Source organism: Notamacropus eugenii, chromosome 6, assembly GCF_028372415.1.
Source record: "Notamacropus eugenii isolate mMacEug1 chromosome 6, mMacEug1.pri_v2, whole genome shotgun sequence".
NCBI classification, from domain to species: Eukaryota; Metazoa; Chordata; class Mammalia; order Diprotodontia; family Macropodidae; genus Notamacropus; species Notamacropus eugenii.
This window is the reverse complement of record NC_092877.1, coordinates 207704647-207729968: the sequence shown is the minus strand read 5'-3', so window position 1 is coordinate 207729968 and position 25322 is coordinate 207704647. Positions and strand designations below refer to the sequence as shown.

Here is a 25322-nt window from a genome sequence, read left to right as displayed (position 1 = left end):
ATGTAAAATGTTCATTTATCTTATTTAGGGTGCTTCATTGTGTCATTTGCTCTAACAATCATCGGTTTAAATAATAAATCAAAGGATGCTTGGTCACTGAAACTTTGGGCTTTGTATTTGGCAAATGATGCCAACCTAGCTTGTTTCTTGGGTTCTTTCAATTTATCTCTTCTGCCCCAGATTTCTTCCTCTTCTTCAGGATTGTTTTCATACCTCTCTGGGTCACTGGGTGATGAGAATTGAGACTTCCCAGAATCAAGGCATGGTGCTTTGACTTCAACAGCAATAGCATTCGATTTCTCTAAAAGTTCAGGGGAAGATACACTGACCCTTGTGATTTGTTGGGTGCCTTTTGACTTTGAGGTGGTGTTTTCTTTCTTCCTAACATCGCTTGATGATGAGCTTTGGGGTTTCTCAGTGCTATTGAGAGTATCTTTTTTATCTGTAGTATTGCTCTCAGTCTGCTGTAAGTCATCTTTTGCTTTCTCGTTCTTGGGTGGTAATTTCGAGACAGACTTCATTTGTCCTGTAGAAGTGCTGCTTAATGGCTTCTCAGTGATCTTTGGAGGTATTGAATGGTCCTCCTCTGCTTGGGCACCATCTTTGCGAATCAGACTATTGTCATGCTTTGCCATCTCATTTGGCAAATGTAACTGGCCCTTCTCTGAGTTTTGGCAGACATCCTTCATTCTGCCAGAAAGGTTTTCGGGTCCTACCAAATCACTTAGCAATTGCATCTGACGCTTTTCAGGAATGCTGAAGATAGCCTTTTGATTTGTGGATTTGATTTCCTTCAGCCCAGAATCATCTGGTGGTGGCACCTGGGATATCCTTGGGTTACTCAAACTGTTCTTCTTTTGAATCATGGGAGTGTTTTCTTTTTTCCTAGCATCACTTGATGATGGCCTCTGCGATTTCTCACTGCTGTTGAAAGCATCTTTTTTATCAGTAGTATTACTAACATTCTTCTCCAAGTCATCTTTTGTTTTCTTATTCTTGGGTTGTAATTTCGAGATAGATTTCATTTGTCCTACAGAAGTGTTGCTTAAAGGTTTCTCAGCGATCTTTGGAGATACTGACTGGTACTTGTCTGCATAGGCACCACCTTTCTGAATCAGACTATTTTCATGCTTATTATTTTGAATTGTGTCAATAGAAAGTCTTGCTGATTCAGTGTTGCTTTTTCCCTTTGCGGATTCATTAGAAGCTAACTGCTCCTTATCTAAATGATGGCAAGTATTTTCTCTTGCACTATTTTCTTGAATCATGGAATAATGGGATGTTGGAATTTGTTTCTTTTCAGTATCACTCAATAAAGTCCTTTCTATTCTTGGTCTGTTTTCCTGTGTATAATCTGTTGTAATTTGTTTCTTTTCAGAATCACCCAAGATGTGTTCTTTCATTATTTCACTGCTTTCCTGTGTCTTGGAATAACTCATTGTTGGCATGTGGCTCTTTTCAATATCACCCAAGGTATTCCTTTCCACTGAGGCACTGGTCTTGCCCTTTGACGTTTCACTTGAAGTAGATAATTGGTGTGTGCCAAGTTTATGATGTGTATTATTTGGTGCTGAAATTTGGTACTCTCCGTTGTCACTCAGGAGACATCTTTCTGTGGATGTACTATTTTTATGCTTTGCTGGTTCATTTGATGCCAATAATTGGTACCTGTCAGGTTTATGAGAGCAATTCTCTTCTACAAGATAATTTCCATGTGCCACAAAATAATTTGTTGATGCTTCTTTTTCCTTGTAGTTACTCATCTCTCCTGTAATATTGTTTTCTGTGTTCGGGGCATCACCTAGTGACAGCACTGCCTGTTTCTTATAGTTCCCTACGGCCTTCTTTGTGGTGGCATCGTTGCTAGGTTGGAGCATGTCGGTTGAGTTCCATTTGTACTTGCCAACAGCATGATTAATATTTCCTTTAGTTATGTTGAGGGCCTGAGTAGAGCTCTTTAATGAAGGCACTTCAAATTCTTCCTGGTTACACAAGCTTTCCCTGCCCTTCTGAGCATGGTTTTCAGACTTCTTCAAGTCACTGGATGGCACTGGTTGCATACTAGTGTCGCATGTACTATTTCTCTCAACTGACGTGCTATTTCTAAGCTCCGACTTCTTGTTTGATTCAAGTAATTGATGTTCCTCAGAGTTAAGATAAGTATCTCTCTTTCTCCCAAGATTGCTTTCATGATTCGTGAAATCATTTCGTGAAGGCATAAGAGATTTTTTAAAGACAGACTTATTCTCTTCTCTGGCTTCATTTTCTTGAAGTTTCTGGTTCAGAATGGTAGCTGGGGGCTTATGGTTGATATTAAATACATCACTCAATTCTGTACCCATTGACTCTGCTTGTAGTTCTTGGATGTTTGGGTCATTTTGCTTGGAGGAAATAGAGAGCTGAGTTGGATTTTTAACTAGACTGCTGGGTGTAACTGTGTCTTGGTCATCATTTTTGTATTCAGTAGGGGATAATTGTTGCTTGTCTCTGAGTTTGTCCCTTCCTTCAAGCACACGTGGACGATTGCCTTCAAAACTGGAAACACTTTGTTGATTGGTAGGAAGGGGTGGCATTTTGTAAACAATTGGCAGTTGAATTGTTACTTGTGGGGGGTCAATTGTAGACTGGATAGTTCGAGAAGCCTCAACAGCCGGAGAGTAAAATGATGGAATATTTTCTGATGCTTTATGTTCTGTGAAACATTTTTGGGTTGCAAATAGGGGCTCTCTTTCCGAGTCTGGGGTTACTATTTCTGGTTCCTCCTCTGAAGCAGAGATACTCATGGTAATTTCAGGAAGTTTCCCCACTCCTACACCCTGGAGGCTACTATGTGATTTATCCTGTCTAGGGGTACTGGGATGAGCTAAATTGACATGTGGGCTGGTTTCCCATAAGTTATCTGTTGTATTCTCTCCCCTGGATGCTAAACTCTTATCAGGTCCAGCTAATCCAGCAACCTCTTGCATGCATGGACTGTGTGGAGATATAAGGTCTTTGTTTTCACATAAAGGAGTTATCGGAAGAAAACCAGGTCCAGCACTGTAGCCCACTATTTTTGACTCAACCAGGTCTCCTTGATTAGTCATGACCTTGGGCATCAAATATTGCTTGTTTTCTCGCTGCCCTTTGTTGTCTCTGCCTAGTGGCATGTTTTCTGATATTTTAGTCTCATCAGGTTTAATAAGCTGGGGGTTGGAAGATTTGCTTGCTTCTCTCCTGGGAGCAGTCTGAGAATGAGACCGACTAATTTTAGTGCTGTGTGACATCCAGCTAAAAGGGCTGCTGATTACAGTGGCAAGGCTGAAAGCAGGCATGGGTTCAGCTGTGCAGGCCAAATATTGAACCAGTGGGGTCCTTATGTTGGTGCTAGCCAGTGTGGCCAGGCGTAGTACCCGGATTTCTGGCTTGTGCATCTTTTTCCTTTGCAAAATCTTTTTCTTCCTGTCTTCTTTACGCAGAAGCAACACACTGGCCTCTGAGCAAAGTGTACCACTTTGTTCGAACTTCTCCTTGAGTTTGGAAAAGACTGGGTTCTTTTTGCCAATAATCTTTGGCAAAACTCCATTGAGTGCTCTCTGCTTCCGGACTGGAGGGTTCTCTCTCGCTTCCTTCTCTTTTGCTTCCTTCTCCTCTGCTGCTAGGAACATCTTCAGAATGTTTTTCACTGTGCTCTTCCCAGTGGGGTTAATCCACCTCGATTTCTCAGCAGGGGATGACTTTTTGTCCTCTCCTGTTTTTTCCTTGGTTTTTTCTAGGAGCTTGTTAATGGTAGAGTTCACAAGGCTCCTGCTGGTCCCTTGTCTGTCCTTAAATATCAGTCTCCCTACCTCCCTTGTCTTTTTGATGTAGGGCTCACGATTTGGATTCATGAACTTGGATTGTAGAATCTGGAACTTGGTGGGTCGCCTATAGCTGTTAGAGTCCTGGGGCTCTGGGTTACTATCTCTCTTGTTTTCTTTGCTTTCTGCCCATTTGGCCTTCTTAGGGGGCACCTGGGGAGACCCATCACCATGCTCTGTGATATAGAGCAGTAAACTGCTAAGGATGGCAAAGACCCCGGGATCAGAGGGGAATCTGTTCATCTTCTTTTTCAGTGCCACTGGATCAATCGGCATCTTATCAATGCAAACCTTGATACTTTTATTACTGAAAAAAAAAACCAAAAATTTCTGTATAAGTCTGTTTTATCTATACTTTCCCAATCTACATTTTAAAAGAAAACATTGTATTATATTTTTATAGACTTCTCTCATTTGAAAAGGAAATGTTTTTAGAGATAGAATGCCAGGGTTCCTGGTAAAAATCATATGGATGGCAATTAGGCAGTGCCTTAAGATGCTTTGTATACCTCACATCTCATTTGAACCTAAAAAAAAAGGCTGTAGGTAACTCCTTGTAGGCACCATCTTCCTCACTTCACAAATGAGGAAACTGAGATGGATAGAAGTTAAATGACTTCTATCCTGAAGTCATGAAGCTGGTACATTTGGGGTAGAATTGAAGCCCAACTCCTTCTGGCTCCCAGTGGGACATTAGCACCATCTGTTTATGAACCCAGAATTTCCCAGTCAGGAGACAAGGGGCACTGAGCTCCAGTAAATCCTGGGTTTTGAAGTCAGAAGACTGGTGCTGGAAACTCAACCTTGCTACTAGCTCATAGCTTTGGGAAAGTCATTTCATTTCTATGGGCCTCAACTTCTTCATCTGTAAAATGAGGAAAAATATTTGTTCTTTCTACCTCACAGGTTTGTTGTGAGGAAAGTATTTGGTAAACCTTAAAGTGCTATTTTATATATACATGTATCACACACTTGTTATATATAATGTGCACACACGTTATGCACACACACACGTAACTACACACACAAAGATACATATGCACACATATCTGTACATGCATGTCTATGTATGTAATATGTATATACACATATATTTATATATACACATAGAAACATATAGGTATATGTTATCCATGCTATATATGTGTATATTTATAAACATAACCTATTATCATTATAGTCAAGGTTTGTCACTATCATTTAATCCAACAAACATTTATTAACTGTGCACTGTATATGCAGCACCAAGTTTGGCATTAAGAGAGATGCAAAAGTAAGTAAGAAGTACATCTTTCCTTCCCTCCCTCTGTCTTTGTTTCCTCTCTCTTTTTCTTAAGTAGGGGACATGAGGCATTCACAAATAGCTATATTACAAATTTGGCCTTATAAATCCATAAGGGAAGCACAAATACAGGAATATAGGAAGGCTTCATAGAGGAGGTGACACTGGAACTAGTCTTGAAGAATGAGGAGGACCTCACTGGGCAGAGAAGGGGGCAGGAAGATGGGGCATACCTAGCCCAGGGATTCACATGATTCTCCTTACCAGAGGGAGGCAGAAAATCTGCAACTTGTCCAACATCAACAAACAATCTAGAGCAGAGTAGTATAAGATAAGGTTGGACAAATTTGGGGTGCCGTTTAGTGGAGAACTTTGAATGTCTCTCTAAGGAGTCAAGGCATTATTCAGCAGGTAATCAGGAGCCTTTGAAGGATTTTGAGCAAAGGAGTGACATGATCAGCCCTGTGCCTAAGAAGATTAATCTGGAAGCAGAGTGAGGGATAAACTGAAGAGGAAAAAAATCTCAAAGGATATGAAAAGGCTAATTAAGAGGCAAATACAGTAATATAGACAAGTGGAAATAGGGGCTTATTATTAGAGCAGCAGCAGCAGAAATGGAAGAGGATTGATGTGATAATAGAAAAAAGGGAATAGAATAGGAGCAAAAAAAGTGGTTAGAGAAGAGCGGATAAAGGGAGAAATATTTTAGCAGTAATTGCCATCAAAACTTGGCAGCTCATTGGAGGTAGGAGGCAAGAGCTTGTGATTTTCAGCAAGCCTTGCAGCTTTTATGGGCCTTGATTTCTTCTTCTATTAATTTGGGATAATAATATCTATCCAAGCAAAATAAGGTGGTGAAGCTTATGCAGAAAATCAGTGTGAAATTGCTTTTTAAAAGAAATCAAAAGTGCTACACATTTATAAGAAAAATGGTAATTACCTGAAAGCTTTACATTAAAAGTTCCAAACTCTGGACAATGTAAATAAAATTAAATAAAAATTGCTATTCAAACATGACACTAAGGTCATTAAGGGCTTACTGAGTGACCACTCCTGCATATATTAACATGAGGATTTCTTTTATGTATGGACTGGGCAAGATGGCACCTGAGGTCCCTTCCAACACTTAAATTCCATGATTTTGTGATTCTGTGACTGTGATATTTCTGGCACTAGAAAGTGATAATCACTTTTGGGTTATTAAGTTGTCAGTCTAAATCTAATGTATATGATAAATTTTAAAAAACTAATCAATATAATTCTATCCTAAACTAGGAATCTCCAAGCTTTTTGTGAGAGAAAGCTACCTTTTTTTTGTTGTTTTTGAAGTTCCAAGATTCCCTGATACAGGAGGAGAGGAAATGTGACAAGTAAGTACCTGAGCCATTTTTGTGAGTATTTGGGGGTAGAAGGGAGAGGAAAAGGTGTGTGTGTGTGTGTGTGTGTGTGTGTGTGTGTGTGTGTGTGTGTGTGTATGTATGAGTGTGTGTATGTGTGTATGTGTGAGTGTGTGTATGTATGTGTGTACATGTGTGTGTATGTGTGTGTGTGTGTGTGTGTGTGTGTATGGGGGTGTGTGTGTGTGTGTGCGCATAGGAAGGGGCAGAGTAAGTGACAGTGAATCCTTTGAGTGGATGGGAGTGCTTGCTGCCTGGGAATTTTCAGTAAGCCTTAGAGAATAAGAACAGGATTAGATTTTTGCGGTTGCTCAGTCACTTTCAGTCATGTCTGACTCTTCATGACCCCATCTGGGGTTTTCTTGGCAAAGATACTAGAGTAATTTTCCATTTCCTTCTCCAGCTTATTTTACAGATGAGGAAACTGAGGCAAAGTTAAGTGACTTGCCCAGGGTCACACAGCAAATAAGTGTCTTGAGGCCAAATTTGACCCTGGGGAGATGAGTCTTCTTGACTCCAGGCCCTACATTCTATCCACTGTGTCACCTAGGACTAGATACCCAATTGACATGATGGCTGGTTTAGAGGCCTACCAGGTAAGGCTTCAATATATACCATTACATCATAGAGTCTCCCTGTTATTTTGACTGATCTTTTTGGACATCCAGTGTGAGTCAAGCAGCCCCAGAGAACAATCCCTTATCCCAGGGAAGTGAATGAATTCTAAATCAGAGAACTGAAATTGTACGCAGTGACTCATTCTAGTATATTCGTGTTCTCTTGGTTCCTTGGGAAATACAATGCAACTCCCCCAGCAGCGAGTTTAGTCCCCAAGAGAGGTTTACTCAATCCCACAGAATCCAACCCTTTAAAAATCTCCAGCAGGTGCAGCTTTAGAGAACTCTTTTAACTGGTATGAATCAGTTACTAAATAAAATGGTTAACTCACTGCAAAAGTCATAAAAGAGACATGAAATAACAATGGCGTGAGTGTACCGGGGTCTAGAAACCTTAAGGAATCAAGCCAAGAGGGGCAGCAGTTCAAATCAAAAGAGATCACCTTTCTAACACCAGGAATTCTGGGCAGATGACTTCACAGTACTCAGTACTGATGAAATGAATGGACTGTGGGTCACATGCCTGGGAAGCCTTCATCTTACTCTTCCGTGACCTCAGAGCTTGTAAACTGAGCTTGGTGAAGTCATTGCTACATCAGACGATGATGGTGTGACTCATCCCTCACAGCGAATTCAGTACTTTGGCTACAATACTGCAGGCTGGACAGTCAACATGGGCATGATGATAGGACTTAGAAAAGAAAGCAGATTCTTACTTTAGATGAATATAGGGTATATTAACTGTGGTCATCTAGCTTAGAAGGGGCAGCCAGGTGATGCAGCAATAGAGGCTGGACCTCGAATCAGGAAAATGGAAATGAAGAAGAGGGAAAACAAATCTAATCACTCTCCTAAATGACAATCTTTTGAAAGGATTAGGACACTGGGATTGGGTGCCATTTCCCAAGATTTCTCTAAGTTAGATTGTTCAGTCACTTTTCAGTCATGTCTGACTCTTTGTGATCCCATTTGGGATTTTCTTGGCCAAGATACTGGAGTGGATTGCCATTTCTTTCTCCAGTTCATTTTACACATTCTATAATGTTTTATGATCATCTGCCTTTGGTGTAACATAGGTCCCTTTGTTATAGGCTGTATTTTGCAAAACTGTGGCACCTGTGCCACCCAGATCACTGCTAAGTCAAGAATGGTATTGCATTCTCCCTTTTAATAGGGGCCTAAAAGGAAACTCAAAATGAGACTCATTTTATATTGGATGTCCTATCACAGAGTGAGTAACATGCTAATCCTGGAATGGATTGCTACAAGATCCTATTTTGACTTAAATAAATCTCACTTTCAGGAGAATCGTGAGCTAAATAGTCCCCTAATAGGGTGATAAAAAGGTTCTGGAGGGAGGAAAGGAAGGGAAAAAGCATGTACATAGCATCTATTAGGAGCAGCTAGGTGGTACAGTGGATAGAGCATCAGGCCTGGAGTCTTCTTGACTCCAGTTCTTGACATGACATGAGTTCAAATCTGGCCTCAGACACTTAATAGATATTTGATCCTGGGCAAACACTTAATCCTGCTTAACTCACTTTCCTCATCTGCAAGATGAGCTGGAGAGGGAAATGGCAAATTATTCCTACATCTTTGCCAAGAAAACTCAAATAAAGTCACAAAGAATTGGACACTACTCACTGATAGCATCTACTAAACCTGAAAGGTAGGGCTGCTGTTATCCCTATTTTACAGTTGAGGAAACTGAGGCAAAGAGGTTAAATGATTTGGCCAGAGTTACATAACTAATCATTATCTGAGGCTAGACTTTGAATTCAGGTCTTTCTGACTCCATGCCCAGCACTCTATCTCTTGTACCACCTAAGTGCTTCAGATTAAAAGGGTTAAATTACCTTCTACTTCCTCCTTTCCCTTAATCCCCCACAATTTTTGAATTTCAGAAGTCAGTTTAGAGTGGTCATCCAAAGCTGACTTTGGGAAAGAAGTTAAAAAGCCTGAGACATATCTGTGAAAGTCTCTGTGGAAAAAGTCCCTCCTGCTTTGCCTTGGTGATAAAGACAGAGAAAAGGGAGGAGGAGAGATACATGATCTGATCAAATGTGTATATATAAACCTCTTGTGCTTTTTATTTTTAAAACCGTTAGCTGGTAGATCCATCTCCTTCTACCCTATTAGATGAAGAAGGGAGAAGAGGGGAAAATTTGGGTTCTAGGGTGATCACCTTGCTTCCTAATTCTAGGGAAGATTTTGATTGTAAGGACTAATTAACTACCCTGCCTACTCTTGGAACCACTTAGTAAGTTTTGAAATTACCATAAAATTTCATGTATGATAAGACAGTAGATAGTTTCATGCCAGAGCTTGGGTTAATCAGGGCTATATAGTGACATTGTTATTGTTATCACTGTCAACTGCCTGACCTTTTTAAAAAAAAAAAATTTCCCTTGGAAAATCTAATTCCCCACAGGACATTTTTTTTCTAGTTCATCCTGTATTAACTGCAACCTAACTCTAAGCTTGTCCAAATGATGAATAGGTCCAGCTGTTAAGATCGTTGAGTTGGTTTCTGAATCAGCCATCATAAAATGAGTGAATGTCAGGCTAATCATAGGCCTTATATCATAGAAGTTTAGGGCTAGAAGTTAGTTCTAGTTCAAACTACTCATTTCCTAGATTAGGAAACTGGAAACCCAGAAAGTTGGTCAAGATCACACAGTCGTCTATGGGTACAATGGGGACAATATTTTCCAACTTCCAACCCAGTGCATCTGATGGAGAAACGATTATATATTTGCAAAAATATAATATATATTATATAAAATAAAATACGAGCAGGCACTCTGTTTTACAAATGGAAAAACTGAGAATAGTCTTGCCTTGAGTTGCATAGAATAAGGTGAAAAAACATACTCCATATCCCCTTAGGAGTCCCCCAACTTGTCATTTTGCCTGCTGAGTGGCATATGCCCCCTCTCCTTGTGAATTGTGAGCCTGGATGAATTTGTTGATCCAGTTATTTCAGTCATCTTAAGTAAGAACTTTTCAAGCTGAGTCATTAAGATGACTGAAAAAATCAGCCTAGCAATCTGCAGAACAAATTGATGATCCATGCCCTTCCTCCTCCTCCTTTTGGAGCATGCTCAGTCACTGTTCCAGATGACCACATGGGATGTTGTAGGGCTCTGGGATGACCATCAGGAATGGTGACTGAGCATGCTCCAAAAGGATTTTTCTGCATATAGTTGCCAGGTAGAGTGCTAGACTTGGAGTCAAGAAGACTCATCATCCTCAATTCAAATCTGGCCTCAGACACTTACTAACTGTGTGACCTTGGGCAAATCACTTAAACCCTATTTTCCTCAGTTCCTCATCTGTAAAATGAGCTGGAAAAGAAAATGGCAAACCGCTCCAGTATCTTTGCCAAGAAAACTCTGAATAGAATCAGACACAACTGAACAACAAAAATCTAAATTTATATAACATTGGATTATGATATAATGGATTTCTATTATATTTAGATTTTTTAAAAAGAAAGTTATAATTGAAATAAGACTGCTCTCATAGAAACAATTTAGTGTTCATCACTCCAACAGGATGAAAGTGAGTAAATAAGTGACATTGTTCATTGGCTCTGAGCTCTATTTCTCCTGGTAAGTGCTTAGTAGTTTTGATGAATTTAATTTGGTGACATTTCAACAGTGCATGGGTCTCATGATTTTAAATGATTTTGAAATTATTTCAGAATTATATTATCTCAGCCCTTCCTCTCTAACAAAACATTTTTTGCCCACTGAGAAGGTCAGAATGCTTTTTAATCAAGATGGACGGGACAGTAATAGGACAGGAGGCCAGAGCTATGATGCTCACTCAGGGCAGCTGAAGCTTTGCCAAGGTGATCTCACCGGCAAAGTAGCAGCATGATATATTTGCAGAAAGGTAGGATAAAGTCCCTGGACCAATATAAGGGGTGGAATGCTTCATCTCTTCCAATAGACCATGTGTTTAATGACTCTAACCCTCAGGAAGTTTTTCCTTTATTTTGACCTGCACAACAATCCTACCTAGTTCTACAAACTCCTGATTTTTTTCACTCTTCTGTCTTGCCCTCTACCTCATTGCTGTGCCTGTCATACTATACTGTGCTCACAACATCATAGATGTTCACCAGATGTTTGTTCACTTACCAGCTTAATGAGCCTGCAAAAAAACACATAGGAGGGTGAGAGGGGAGGGACAGAGAGAATTTAGAACTCAAAATTTGAAAAAAGAATATTAAAGTTTTTACATGTAATTGGGGAAAAAATAAACTATTAAATTTATTTTTTTAAAAACTAGTCATCATCTTCCATTCCAGAGGGAATAAAGACTGGTCTTAGGATACTTAGACTTCTCCATATATCGTTTTAGTTCATATTATCTTTCCCTAAGACTTAATTCTCAGGAATCTGAAGAGTTCCTTACTTTCCTTTCCTCAATATTGTAAAACCCATTCTAACATCACTAACCTGCTGACTCAGGACTGGCTAGAGATTTGAAACCTAACTTGAGCTTGTTCTTAGGAACTTGGAAAATCTGCCGCTCACATGCTTCAGACATGCTCTCTATGGTCTCCAGAGAACAGAAATGGAATTTATTTCTTTAGACCTACTATAACTCAGAATTCTAGAGTTCAAGAGATCCATCAATCTCACCTTCACAGGTAGTAGGAACTACAAGCATGTCCTCTACTGCCCAGCAATTGATAAATAATTTATATATTCTGCCAGTTGTATATTTCTTTAATAAACAGTAGGTTGTGAGAATGTGTTTGACTGGCAGATAAGGTCAGGGCACTAGAAAACATAAGGAGACCACAGAAATGTGCACCACATAACTTTTTTCTGGTCAAAATATACCAATGTCCGTGAATAACCAGAGAATTACTAGCATTGATGCACGATGCCACTTCAGTATTTATTTAATCTTACGTATATCCTCTTGGATATCTGTCACGAAGACCTGGTTTAGAGTTGCAGCTCTGATTTGATCTTTCTGAGACTCAGTTTTCTCATCAGTATAATGGGAATAAAAATATGTGCCACCCACCTCACAGTGTAGTTGTGAGAATAGTCTTATAAACATTAAGGGAATGCATAAATGTGGGCAATTTTTATTGTTCAATTAACTTCCCATAGGAGAGATTTAAACAATTTGTGGAATACCAAGGTCTCAGTCTCTGTCGCTCTTTTATCCTTCTAACTATTTATAAATATCTTTTCCAGAGAAGAAGCAGTGAAAGGGATTATAGGATCATAGGTTTAGAGCTGCAAGTGGGAAGATGTGCTGCTAAATGTTTAACAATCAGCTCAGAAAAAAATGTATGGACACCATTTTCAGTTTAATCTGCGTTATTAGCATTTTTCCATCACTTTCTTAAGGCCTTTGTTGGGGGGAAATTGTAAAGCAGGAAAAGAATTCACTTTTTTCCTGTTACTCTTTACACTGAAGAGCAACTATATTGGTTTCTACTGACATATACTTTTTGAAATAATACATTAAAATGTCATTGTCTACATTTTTCATTATCTGTAAGCTGATGTGCAACTTCCAAGAATATCTTGATAAATGCCATGACTTGGTAAGTATTTATTTTTTTATTTTTTGCAGACTGGACCTGGCTCTCTCACCAAAGGCTATCTCTGGTCAGCCTTGCCTAGATCAGAAGTGTAGTGGCCAGTCACTATACCACTATTGAACTGGACATTGTCACAGAAGCTTTGATTTGCTCCATTTCTGACCTTGATCTGAGCTAATTCTTTCCTCCTTAGGCAACCTGGTGGTGCCTTTGCTTCTGGGGACTTGCCATATTGGTGCTGGGCTTACTGGATGTGTACTGGACACTGGATGGGCTTTAGACCTACTGTAGCTCAGAATTCTAGATTTCAAGAGAGCCATCAATCTCACCTTCACAGGTGGTAGGGACTACAGCAAGTATGTCCACTCCTGTCCAGCAATTGATAAGTAATTTGCATATTCTGCTAGTTGTATTTTGCCTTTCACCTTTCCACCTAACCCACAAAGCTAGAGTCTCTTTATCCACAAGAAAAATGTAGAGATCTCATTTTGCTCTGAATCATAAACTGTAATAGACCTTTGGGGAGATTTCCTATTTTTTGTCTGTGGGCTGTCATTTTACTTTAAATTTCTAAATAAGACTTACAAATTCATTTTTTAAAAATAATCTTAAAAAAGCAATTAAATCCAAAATATGATGATTCTTATACAAATTTCACCACCAAAAGTTTAGCTCTCTGAATTCCTATGAGAAGGTAGTGGGGCAGATGGGACCACTGCCCTCTCACATCTTCATCCCTCCCTAGCTTGGAATCCTTGCTTTTAGGGTCACCAGTAAGGTTGAGTACAGAAATAGAAGAATCATCCTAGAGAATGTCACCACTCTCCATCACTAAAATCTAGATGTGATGGGAACAAATATATTCTAGGAATTAGCTTATCAGATTGTCTTGAGGATACTGAAATATCATCTCAACAGGGAGGAAAGGATATGTGTGTGTGGGAAGCCCCAGGTGTGAAACTGACTCTAGGTAAATTAAAAGGAAAGGAAAGTCTGCTTCACTGTCTTTTCCACTCCTTTTCTTTTTATGAAGATCTTTGTTCTCATCTATTGCCCCAAAACTTGATGAGCTTTGTTTGCCAGAGGTATTCATATTTTAATGGAGTTACGAGGAAATATCTTCAAAAAGCCTTTAAGGACCAAATGAATGATTGGCTAACAGATGTGGCAGACAGAGGAGATGTCTCTGGACAGAGGATCTCATCTTGACCATTTCTTGGAGGTAACCTTCTGCTCCATCTATGAATAAGGCAGAATCTGTCTTATCGTCCCAGTGGAACATCTGAGAGACACTAAATGTATATACTTCTTGGACTTCGGCTAAGATACTGAGCTCAATGGTTTTCTTCTATTTATTATTATTAATATTATTTTGCTGATGGGCTCATTTGATGATGGGTTAAAATACTCCACACTTAGTTCCAGACCGTAGGGGGAGAAAACAAATAAGCAAACGAAAAATTTATTTTCTCCCCCTATGATAAGCAACTAACCTTGTATCAAACCTTTCCTGAGATGGCTTCAGTCCTTAATGAAGTCTTACCTCTGACACACACTTCCTGCCTAGCTTTTTACCTAGAATTCCCTACACTATAAAATCACAGACCTGGACCATAAAAAAGTATCTTTTAATAGATTTTTCTTCTCTTTATAGATGTGGAAAATTAGAAAGCAGAAAGCAAGATAATTTCCTTAACATCAACCAACGGCTAAGGAGTCCCAGGTTCTGGTGTAAAACTATCTACTGTCACAACATCTATGAAATTTTAAAGTTGGAAGGACACCTAGAAATAATCTAGTTCAGTCTCATAATTTTAAAAATAAGGAAATTAAAGTAAAGAGAAACATTAAATAAGTTATCTGAGGTCAAACAGTTTGTTGATGGCAGGGACAGAACTAGGACCCAGTCTAGGGCTCTTTTCATTCTATAGAAAACACTGATTTTTTTTTTTTTCAAAAAGAAAGAGGAACATTTTTTTTTTTTGTCCTGAGGAAACCTGGCTAAGAATGTCTTTCCTAATCTTCTCAGTGAGCTTGTAACTGTCATTTTTTTTCTTATCTTTGTATTATTGTGCCTGTTACATAGGTGCTTAATTAACTGTGGATGCTCTGTATGCTAATAACTATTAGCATACAGTAATATGCTAATATTGTACTGCCATGCTGGTGCGCTATTGCTGAGGAGAGGGAGACTTAAGATGAGGTAATTTCATGGTAGGAAAAAACCAGGATGATTCTTTGACAAGTGGAAAATACTTGAACTTCTCTCTCTTCTCCTTTCCCTTACTCCCTTCCCCCCCTCTTTTTCCCCTCCATCCCCCTCCTATCTCTGTCTCTCTCTCAGAAATATTATGGGATCATGTCTAAAGCTGGACGGAGCTCTCCAGTTCAACCATTTCATTTTGAAATTGAGTGACTTGCCCAAGGTCATATGTATAATAAGCATCAGAGGCAAACTTTGAATCCACGTCTTTTCCTCCAGCGCCTGTGTATGTTCTACTTTATCACAATCACAAAAAGCAAATATTTAAGGTTGGATGAACCTCTCATGACTTCTCAAAAGAAAAAACAAAGGGCGGGGGCAGACAAGGAGTCCATGGTGTGCACAAACTTTCATAGATGTTTAAGACACCTTTTAGCTACCAGACTTCACAAGTTAGCCAAACATGCAGCCAAATCCAAGGTCCATTTCTGAGAATTTTAAAAACCAAATTAACTCTGGGGATGAGACTTTAAACAATTAGACATTCTCCTAAGTAAAGAGCTGTTACTGAATATATAAACTTCCCAGAAAATGGTGGTCTTTAAGAGGATTGCTGAGAGTCCATTAGTGTGCAGACCACAGCTGTCAGGAAGTCTCATTGGCAGAGATTTTAAATGAAACTCAGGAGATGTGGACTGCTTGCCACACAGAGGTAATCTTCATTAGTTATGTTTATGTGTATTTTAGGAGGTGGTAGTTATAGACTGTCTTTTCAATTAGAAGACAATAGTTCAAACCTAGCCTCAGACATACAGACCAGTCAATTAACCCTCTTTGTCTCAGTTTCCTCATCTGTAACATGAGCTGGAGAAGGAAATGACAAACTACTCCAGTATCCTTGCCAAGAAAACCTCAAATGGAGTCACAAAGAGTAAAAATGACTGAACAACAGCAAAAATTATTTTAAAACACACTTAGGTTAAAAGATGAGAAAAATAAAGATTTGTATGTTAAATAGGAACAGGGAATGGATGTCATTTCGTTGACTTCTTGAATGAGGAAACTCCCTCTACCAATGCAGGTGGACCCCTCCTTTTGTAATTTATCATCTTAGAGAGTTGCCTGGTAAGAGGTTACATGACATGCTCAGGGTTACATTGCCGATAGGTGTCTTAGGTCTTTCTTGGTTCAGTGCTACTTCTTTTGGTCTAAAATACTGCCCAGAAATGGAGATGATGATCATTCATGAATGTGAGCTAGGCTTTATACCCAGTGATTCTTAGTCTGGGATTCATGAACTTAAAAAAATTTATTATTTTGGATAACTTTTTCAAGACGATTGGTTTCCTTGGTAACCCTGCATATTTTATTTTGTGCATTTACAAATTTTATTTTGAGAAGATATCCAGAGGGTTTACCAGACTACCAGACTGATCCATGCCAATAAAAAGGTTAAGAACTCGAACTGTACAGATTGTAGAGTCTAAATGGAAAAGAATTGGAATGGCAGAAATCATTCTGATAGGGAAATATGTATAGAGATGAATACCCGCTCTCTTCTAATGGATTTGTGTCATGCTCAGTAATTTCATCTAGATTCTTTGAAAACTAATCAGTAACCATGCTCTCCGAAAAATACTTTACCAGCAGCAGTACAAATGACGTTCAAGCTAATTAAAAGGATGGCCTGTGGCTTCCAGATAGGACATGCAGTTTAGAATGACGCATGAACTGATTAAAGCCCTGTGTGTTTACTTTGAAAAGTGAGCCTCAGAAGCCTGATTTTTATAGTGAACATTGTGTGTTCAGAGGCTCCCTAAGCTCTTTTCCTATATTAGTGCTAGAGACGCGATCCTTCCTTTATAGATAAAAGCAGAAGTCATCTCAAGAGTACCTAGATTATTTCAGGAAGATGACTTTGCAAGCTTTAACACCACTCACTCAACATTTTTAGAACATGCAGAAGGCTTTGCTTTCATGGCCATGGCTGGAAACAGTGTTTTTCTAGCCTTTGTGAGTCACTTCACTGCCTCTCTGAAAGAGGTGGTTTTAAGCTTCCATTTTGACCAATGGAGAAATTAAGGCAGAAAGATATTTCCAGTCAGAGATATTGACTAGCAATTTTTGCACTCAGATCACAAAATACATAATCAAGTTTGCTTTTTAAAACAAAGTCAATGGAGCATCTAAAGGGTGTGTGTGCTGAGGGGTGGGCAGAGGAGAAACGCAAGGACATCACCTCAATTCGTGAACACAAGCAGAGCTGAGATCAACTGGGGTAGAATTTCCACTGGGGGAGAAAAAATGCTGTTTAGTAGCTTCTTATTTTAATTAATTATTCTTAATAACTGGTTGCTAACACATACAACCTATATCAGATTGCTTGCCATCTCAGGAAGGTAGGAGAGTAGGGAGGGGGGGGGAGATAGAATTCAAAACTCAAAATTAAAAAAAAATATTAAAAATTGTGTTTACATGTAATTGGGGGAAAATAAAATATTATTTAAAAAATAACATGGTGCTAAGATCAAGTGTTTCTAGGTTGCCTTAAGACCTTCAATGTCCTCTAAATTTTACTACCTTGAGAAAAAGTCCTGGTTCCATCACCCTATAGTTATGGCTCTCTTTCTAGTGGATAAACTTCTCTCTACACAATAGCAGAAGTAAAAATAATAGTTTCTATCTCCTGGCAGTTTTGTGTTCTAGTCATCTTTCTAAAACAACAAAGCAAAAACAGAAGCACAGTTTTGATAAGAAGGCAGAACAGATGAATGATATGGGCAGAAATCTCAAAGGTCCTCCATCATCATGAATAGTCAATGCCTTTGACCGATTGTTCAATAGCATTCCTAAAGGATGCTTTTGACCATGCTCCATGAGGCGGCCCCAAGAGGCCCACTCAATCTCACGATTGCCTCTTTTCTACTTTCATCAAGTCTAAATAACTGGAAGGATGAAGATGAGAGGTAGCATCAGTAATGGGGAATGGTAACAGCTGTGGTTCTGACTCTAAAGACTTTGCCACCATGATTTCATTATTTTCTCAATCTGAGTTTCCTGTCAGTGTCTGGGGCCTTCTCACCTGCGATATTCCTCTGTCGTACTTACCACCTTCTCCCACTGGGTCCTCCATTTTGGAGATAGGCCCTTTTCCTATTTCTTTTTAAGTATTGTCTTTCTCCGGTGAAGTGTAACTTCCTGTCTTTCTAATTTCTTATATTTGTGTCTCTAATGCTAGACACAGTTCATGGCACACAGCAATCACTTAAAAAGTGCTTATTGCTTTGCCTTGCCTACATCACCTGTTGGAAGAGCTCTGCTATTAGGCCCTCATGAATACAGCTAATTAAAATTTTTTCTAAATTTTATGGTCATATTTCCCATATTCATTAATTTTTCTGTTACATGCTGGGTATAAGTGTTTAATTTATTTCTCTAGTTCTCAGTTGCAATCAATGTTTGTGCGTGTTCATGCTTCATTGCCAAAGAAGACCATGCCATCAGAGAAATGATGACACAACTTGCACTTGACTTTGTTTTGAGTGAGGGAGGGCTGTGCAGGTTACCAACCTCACTTCTCCTCCAGAGCCATCTGAATCCAGTGACCAGATATTCATCAGGATGACGAGATAACCCAGGATGAGGCAATTGGGGTTTAAGTGACTTGCCCAAGGTCACACAGTTAGTGAGTGTCAAGTGTCTGAGGTGAGATTTGAACTCAGGTCCTCCTGACTCCTGCAATGCTGCTCTATCCTCTGCGCTACCTAGCTGCCTCCCAATGTTTGTAAATTAGAGAGAATATTTACAATTCTTCTACTATGTAAAATGTTTCCATTTATTTAGCAATATACTAGACTGAAAATCTATTGTATAGACAGCACTGTGTCTTTTCTAACTTTACTAGACATACAGAATGGGTTTTAATTTTTGCATTTTTCAAAAATGAAATTTAGGTTTAATTTTGTAATTTTCCATTCTCTTCACCTTTGTTGTTTTATTTTAAAACAAAAGCATTTTTTCCCCTCCCTTCTTCCGATTCTTTTGTGACCCCATTTGGGTTTTGTTTTTTTGGCAAAGATACTGGAGTAGTTTGCCATTTCCTTCTCCAGTTCATCTTACAGATGAAGAAACTGAGGCAAACAGGGGGTTTAAATGATATACCCAGGGTCACACAGCTAGTAAGTATCTGGGGCCAGGTTTTAACTCAGGTCTTCCTGATTCCAGGTCCGGTACTCTATCCATTGCACCACTTAACTATCCTCAAGGAGCAACTAGCAGGGAGTATTTCTGTGCTACAGTGAAAAATAAATGACGAATCTACATCCGAAAAGATTAGGGCCAGACCCCTGGCCAATAGACCTGAGTTCTAGTGTCAGCTTTTTCTTTATATGATCTTATAAAATGATCCCATTTTATAGATGAGATAACAAAGGCACAAGAATATACCGATTCATCCAAGACCAATCATCCACGATGCATCATAGTTGAGACTTTAACTCTGCTTCAAACTTTCCTAGATCTCAGTTTTTTCATTTGTGAAGCAGAGGTGATATACATATATATATGTATGTATACATATATATGTGTGTGTCTCTTTTTGTGTGTGTGCATATATGTATATAGGCACATATATACATATACATACATACACACATATGTGTGTATATATCTGTAAAGATATACATATATATTTTGGAAGGAGGGAAGGGTGGTCCAGACCTGTTAATTCATGTGTGTAGGAGTCTTCCAGTGTGGGAATTCTCTCCACAGATGCAGATGGGCAACTAATTAATGATTTGTAATCTACCTATGCCTCTGTGAGGTCAAGTGACTTCTCAATGGTCATCTAGTTAAACATGTATCTGAAGTAGGGGTTAAACTCTAATCTCCCTTACTCCAAGGTCAACAGCCCGCTATCCACTAAATCTAGCTACTTCATCTCAGGGATGATAATTTTAACCTTAAATACTTCATAGGGATGTTGTACATATGAAAACCTGGACTTTCTCTTGTATTCTTTTCACCTGTTAAATTCTTATCCATCCTTTAAAGACTCTTTCAAATGCTACCCTTTCCAGTAAAGACTTCTTTTATCTTTCACTAAACAGTAATTATCTTTTCTCTCACTAGTCTCACATAACATGTTGTTTTACATCCCTCTAATGCATTTTATCATGTATTAGTATGTACTATAATTATGTGCACATGGCTTATCACTCTCCTGAACTATAAATCTCTATAAGGAGCAGGAACCAGGTCTTATCTAAACTGCATTTCCCCCAGTATATAATGCAACGTTTTATACACAGAAGGTGCTTAATAACTATTTGCTGGTTTGAATTGAATGAAAAGTATTTCAAAAAAGTTGTCCATAATTTAAATAGGGAAATTAACAAATTTGCAATCTGGTGTCCAAATTCTCCAAAGAATATCAGAATACAAGAATAATACTATAAAAATACTGACACAATATAAACGTTATAGCAGTGACTTCAAAATTTTGCCTCCAAGGGAATATTTGCATGGAGAAATGCAGGAGATGGACTATCATAGCATGGAACCATTGGCCCAGGAGAACTGGAGGTAACTTTTTTGCATGAGTGACACTGTGTCTAGAACCTTAATCCTCTCATTTTAGGAGCATGGCAGGGGGAAAAGCTCCTCCTATCTATGTCCACCTTGTCAATTGTCAACGTTCGAGGTTTCTCAATCTACCCTAACATCCAGCTTCATATCCTCATTTTCTATTCCAGTATGAAATTAAACTCTGAATGCAACATTTCTTGTTTTAAGATGTGGGAGGAGAGGCCAGGTATCTCAAGTTGCACCTTTGTCTTTGCAATAAAAACCATATAATCTTAGATCTGTCCCTGAATTTCTCTTATGTCTCAACTGTAAGGAACCACAGCCACATAAGGTATTCAGGTGTGGTAAGTTCATTCATAACTACCTTTAGCACTTTGACATTCTTGATGGAGAGCCTTCCTATATCATTGGTGGAATTATCTTTTGGGGGGTAAATAGCTAGAGAAAATAGCATACTAAAGAAAAAACAAGAGTTTTGTGTTAAAAGAATGCTCTTGAGAAAGCTAGCTAGGTGGTGCAGTAAATAGAGCACTGAGCCTGGAGTCAGGAAGACCCGAGTTCAAATCTTGCCTCAGACACTTATGTGACCTCAGACAAGTCACCTCACTTCTGTCTGCCACAATTTCCTCAACTGTAAAATGAAGGTAATAATGGCAACTCCCTCACAGGGTTGTTGTGAAAATCAAACAAGATAATATTTGTAAAGTACTTAGCACAGTAACTGGTACATATTAGGTACTTCAAAAATACCGCATATTAAGATGGTGATGATGCTCTGTATAAACTCCTAACAGTCTAGAACATTATAGTGAAGTTGGTCTTCCTTTTTCAAACGCCCATTTACCCTTTATGCCATTTGTTCTAATTCTGTATTTCATAGGGTGGGTAGATGGAAGGACCCTTAGAAGGGTCTCAGAGGGTGGCCTGAGGACTCCTTGCAGAGGATCTGTGAAGACAAAACTATTTTCATAATAATACTAAGCAGTGTTAATTTCAAATAGGATAAATATTGGTAGATGTAACTCACATATGAAAAAGGTCTTTTTTTTTCAGAGTATAAAGGGGTCCTGAGACCAAAAAGTTTGAGAACCACTGGTCTCCTTCAACCCCATCATTTTATAGAGAACATGGATGTCAAAAGAAGGGAAGCAGTCTGTCCAACATCATGATAGCAGTGAGTAGAAGAACTGAGATTTGAGTCCCTTGGTCCCTCAACTCCTAATGCAGTGCTCCTCCCACTGCCCTGCTGTACTCATATTGTTATAGGATCATGAAACAGAAGAAGCGTTGTTCATGTTCATTTTATAATTAGTGACATTTTCTGGTTCACATGAACTATTAAGTTCAAGATTCGAAAATTTCAGCAGGAGCAGTTTCCTAAAATTGAAAGCCAATTGCTAAAGGTAATTTTAATTCAGCTGATCACCATTTGCTTAAGGCCTATCTTTGCATCACATAATTTCATGAAGAAAAACTCTATTTAACACCAGACAATCAAATATATCATTTTCAAATCCTGAGCAAAAATATACTCTATAAATCTCTCTCTCTCTCTCTCTCTCTCTCTCTCTCTCTCTCTCTCTCTCTCTCTCTCTCTCTTCTCTCTTTCTCTCTCTCTCTCTGTCTTTCTCTGTCTCTCTGTCTCTGTCTCTCTCTCTTCTTGGCTCAGACATGAGATTTCATAGAATAAGGAACTGCCAGTCAGGAGCTTCCTTTACCAGTGCAGATTGGCACCCTCTCCAAAGTTTATAGTCAGAATATATGATTTCATGAATGTGTGGAACTCCCAAGATAGAAGCTTTTCCATGGATGCTGATAGGCAACATATCTAGGTCTTTTAATCTTAGAGAGCTGCTTCAGACACTTAGAGGTTAAGAGACCTGTCCAGGGTCACAGAGCCAATATGTGTCAGAACTGAGGTCTTCTTAACTCTGAGGCCAGCTCTCCATTCAGTATACTATGCTGCTACTCAGGCGTTTCTTTTTAACTCAATTTAGTTACACTTCTGGTAAAAGGGATTTTTTTGACTAAGTTTTGACTCAAACTACTTATGTTAATCCTAATTTCTCTTTTGTCATTACCTATAATGTTAAAACTTTTTCTCCTGAGTTCTCTGGACTGTAAAGTCAAGCCAATATTTGGGAACATTATCTCCAATTATTTAAAAACATAAAATGTGAAATCCCATGGGTTCAATGGTTGGAAGACTTCAGCAGATAGCATCTTTTTCCCTGAAAAAGGAAAATGCTCACAACCCCCAAATTCCTATTCCCACTAGGCATACCTCAAGCCATTTTTGGCTTCCCACTTGAAAGTCACTTCAAAAACTGTGGTTTCTCATGTATAATGAAGCAAGAAACTTGGGGGATAAAGAAAAAGTAGCATGTTTGAATTATCTCAAGTAATTATTCATAACCTGGGATCTATAAAGTTGTTTTAAATATATTTTTATAACTGCATTTCAAGGTGGTTTTCTTTTGTAATCCTATATAATTTGTGCATTTAAAAACATTCTGAAAAGAGGCCCAAAGGTTTCATCAGGCTGTGAAAAGGGTTCATAATGCAAAATAGGCTAAAAAGAACTGATTTAAAATGCAACTGATTGATTGAACTCAAACATCAGAACATCCTTACATAGCTGCAGCTTTTGATTCCCATGTTTCCACACTTGATTTTGAACCCCTCCATCATAATTAATGAGCACCTCTTTTCATTAGTTTACTGACATAAAATAAAGCCCAGAGGGAAAACTGATGAGTAAAGGACACTTCTTCTCCCAAGAAAACAATTGTATATACAATTGTATATCTAGCATCTATGTATGATGGCCTTGTGGTATTAGATTGGAAGACATTTGGAAGTAGGAATCATGCCAAGAGTACCTTGGGTGCTCAATGAATGGATGAACCAGCACGTTCTGCTCCTGCCATAAATTAGCAGGAGAGGAGCTAGCAGCCTGAGCTATATACACACATCACAGCTTTAGTTTTCCATTCCATGGAATGTCCTGTGGACCATATTCTGTGGGGCAAGACCTTTCAGACGCATACACAGAGTACATAAAAAGGAGCAAGAAAGTATCTAGCCAAGCTGCAAAGGGGAAACTAGCCAAAGCGAATGTAGCGTTAAACATGAAACTGTCTTTTACTTGTTTTATTCACACCAGATGCTACTTTGTTTCCTTTTAAGTTGTCCAGAGTGCAGTTATTTTTAATGAGGGAGCAACTGCTTTCTTTTTTGGGACTCTCAGAAAGAGAAATCTCAGTCACGGGGAAGACATCACTTTCGGATCAGTGAGCCTGAATGGGGAAAGCTGCAGAAGACCTAGACTGCAGATTCTCATGCTGACCTCATCACATGTGACAAGCCCAGACCAAGGAAAAGGAGAATGATGTTTTGAGTAGCACGAAAGCCATTTATTTCTTAGCTTGCTTAGAAAGTTGCTTTAAAAAGAGTTTGTTCTAGAAGATCTAGTGTGATTAAAAACACAGGCTGGAAATGTTAAACACAGTGTCATTTGGCTGCATCCTGAGTGCACAAAATTATGAATTTTTGTCATAGAAACATCTCCAGCAATAATACAAAAGCATCCTCACACCACGAAGGTATCAATGTTTTATCAATAAATCTTTGGAGAGAATTCAATTTGCTTGTGTGCAATACATAAAAATACAAGTCTAAATGGGCAAAGCCAATGGTGGTGATGGAAGAAATTTACGATCTACAGGAGACATTTCTGAGGATAGCCATTGACGTTAGCTTTGTCAAAATAACAGAGCGGAGAGCATTAGTTTTGCAGTACAAATAAAATACACAGTTGTCCAGGAGATGACTGGTTTCTTTGGAGGTTTGGGTGGGGCAAATTATATATAATTGCCGCAATAAAATGGGTTTGGATCAGCTAATTTAAAAGAAGAATATTCTCACAGGACAAAAATGTATTTCACACAGCAATTAGGATGTCAGAAAATCCTTGAAATTGGGCTGTGGGGTTGTGCTTGCCTGTGGCCAATTATGCGTGAACCTCTTTGCTAGCTGAAAACTACACACATGTATTATTACATAAGTAAAAAGCCTGCACTGTGAAAACTAAGGGGTTACCCATAGGACTTGGAAAGTCTCTACAGAAAGGGGAAGTGGCAGAAACGGCTTTACTTTTCTTCTGTGGATATGCGGTAAAGTGCTTCGCCCAAATTCTCAAGCTTTTCTTTGTGTTCCAGGTCCTGGTACAAGCCTTTGGGAATATTGTTCAGGCCGTAGAGCAAGCCGTATATACATCCAGCAATAGACCCAGTAGCTGCGCTCTCACCTGAAAGACAAAACAAGGGAGTGCTTAGCCTTAGAGAATCCAAAGCTAGATGGGAAATTAGAGTTTATTGGTTCCTATCTGCCCTTCATTTTTTACAGATAAGGAAACAGATCTGTTCATCAATTACTCAATAAACATTTATTAAGCACTTATTATTTGTCAGTTATCATACTCAATGGAGAGAATGTATAGACTAAAATGAGAGAGTCTCTGCCCTTAATGTGTGCAGACAGGTATAAATACAATAAATACAAATTTTGAGGGGAGGTGGTACCTACTGCAGGGCAGCTAGGTGACTCAGTGGATAGAGCTTTGGGCCTTGAATCAGGAAGACCTGAGTTCAAATCCAACCTCAGACACTTACTAGCTGTGTGGCCCTGAGCAAGTCACTTAACCTCTGTTTGCCTTTATCCATTGAAGCGGGATATGGCAAACCACTCCAGTATCTTTGCCAAGAAAACCCCATGGAGAGTATGATCCATGGGCTAAAGAAGAGTTGGACACAACAGAA

At 38.9% G+C, this 25322-nt stretch overlaps 1 protein-coding gene and 1 long non-coding RNA gene across 3 annotated transcripts in view; one reads left to right on the top strand and one right to left on the bottom strand.

Moving 5' to 3' along the window:
• Positions 1-821: 821 nt before the first annotated feature.
• LOC140512638 (uncharacterized) lies at positions 822-24147 on the top strand. 2 transcript variants are annotated; one of them, XR_011969861.1, is made up of 4 exons: positions 822-6491; positions 6922-7114; positions 12746-21676; positions 23692-24147. It is a non-coding gene; the product is annotated as an uncharacterized lncRNA (long non-coding RNA). The 2 variants fall into 2 exon arrangements; XR_011969860.1 differs by having other exon boundaries at positions 6922-21676.
• Positions 23895-25322, bottom strand: part of ADPRHL1 (ADP-ribosylhydrolase like 1) — a 53621-nt gene continuing 52193 nt past the window's right edge. Inside the window, 1 exon segment of the mRNA XM_072621899.1 lies at positions 23895-24811. Coding sequence (XP_072478000.1) covers positions 24654-24811 — 158 coding nt within the window. The 3' untranslated portion in view covers positions 23895-24653.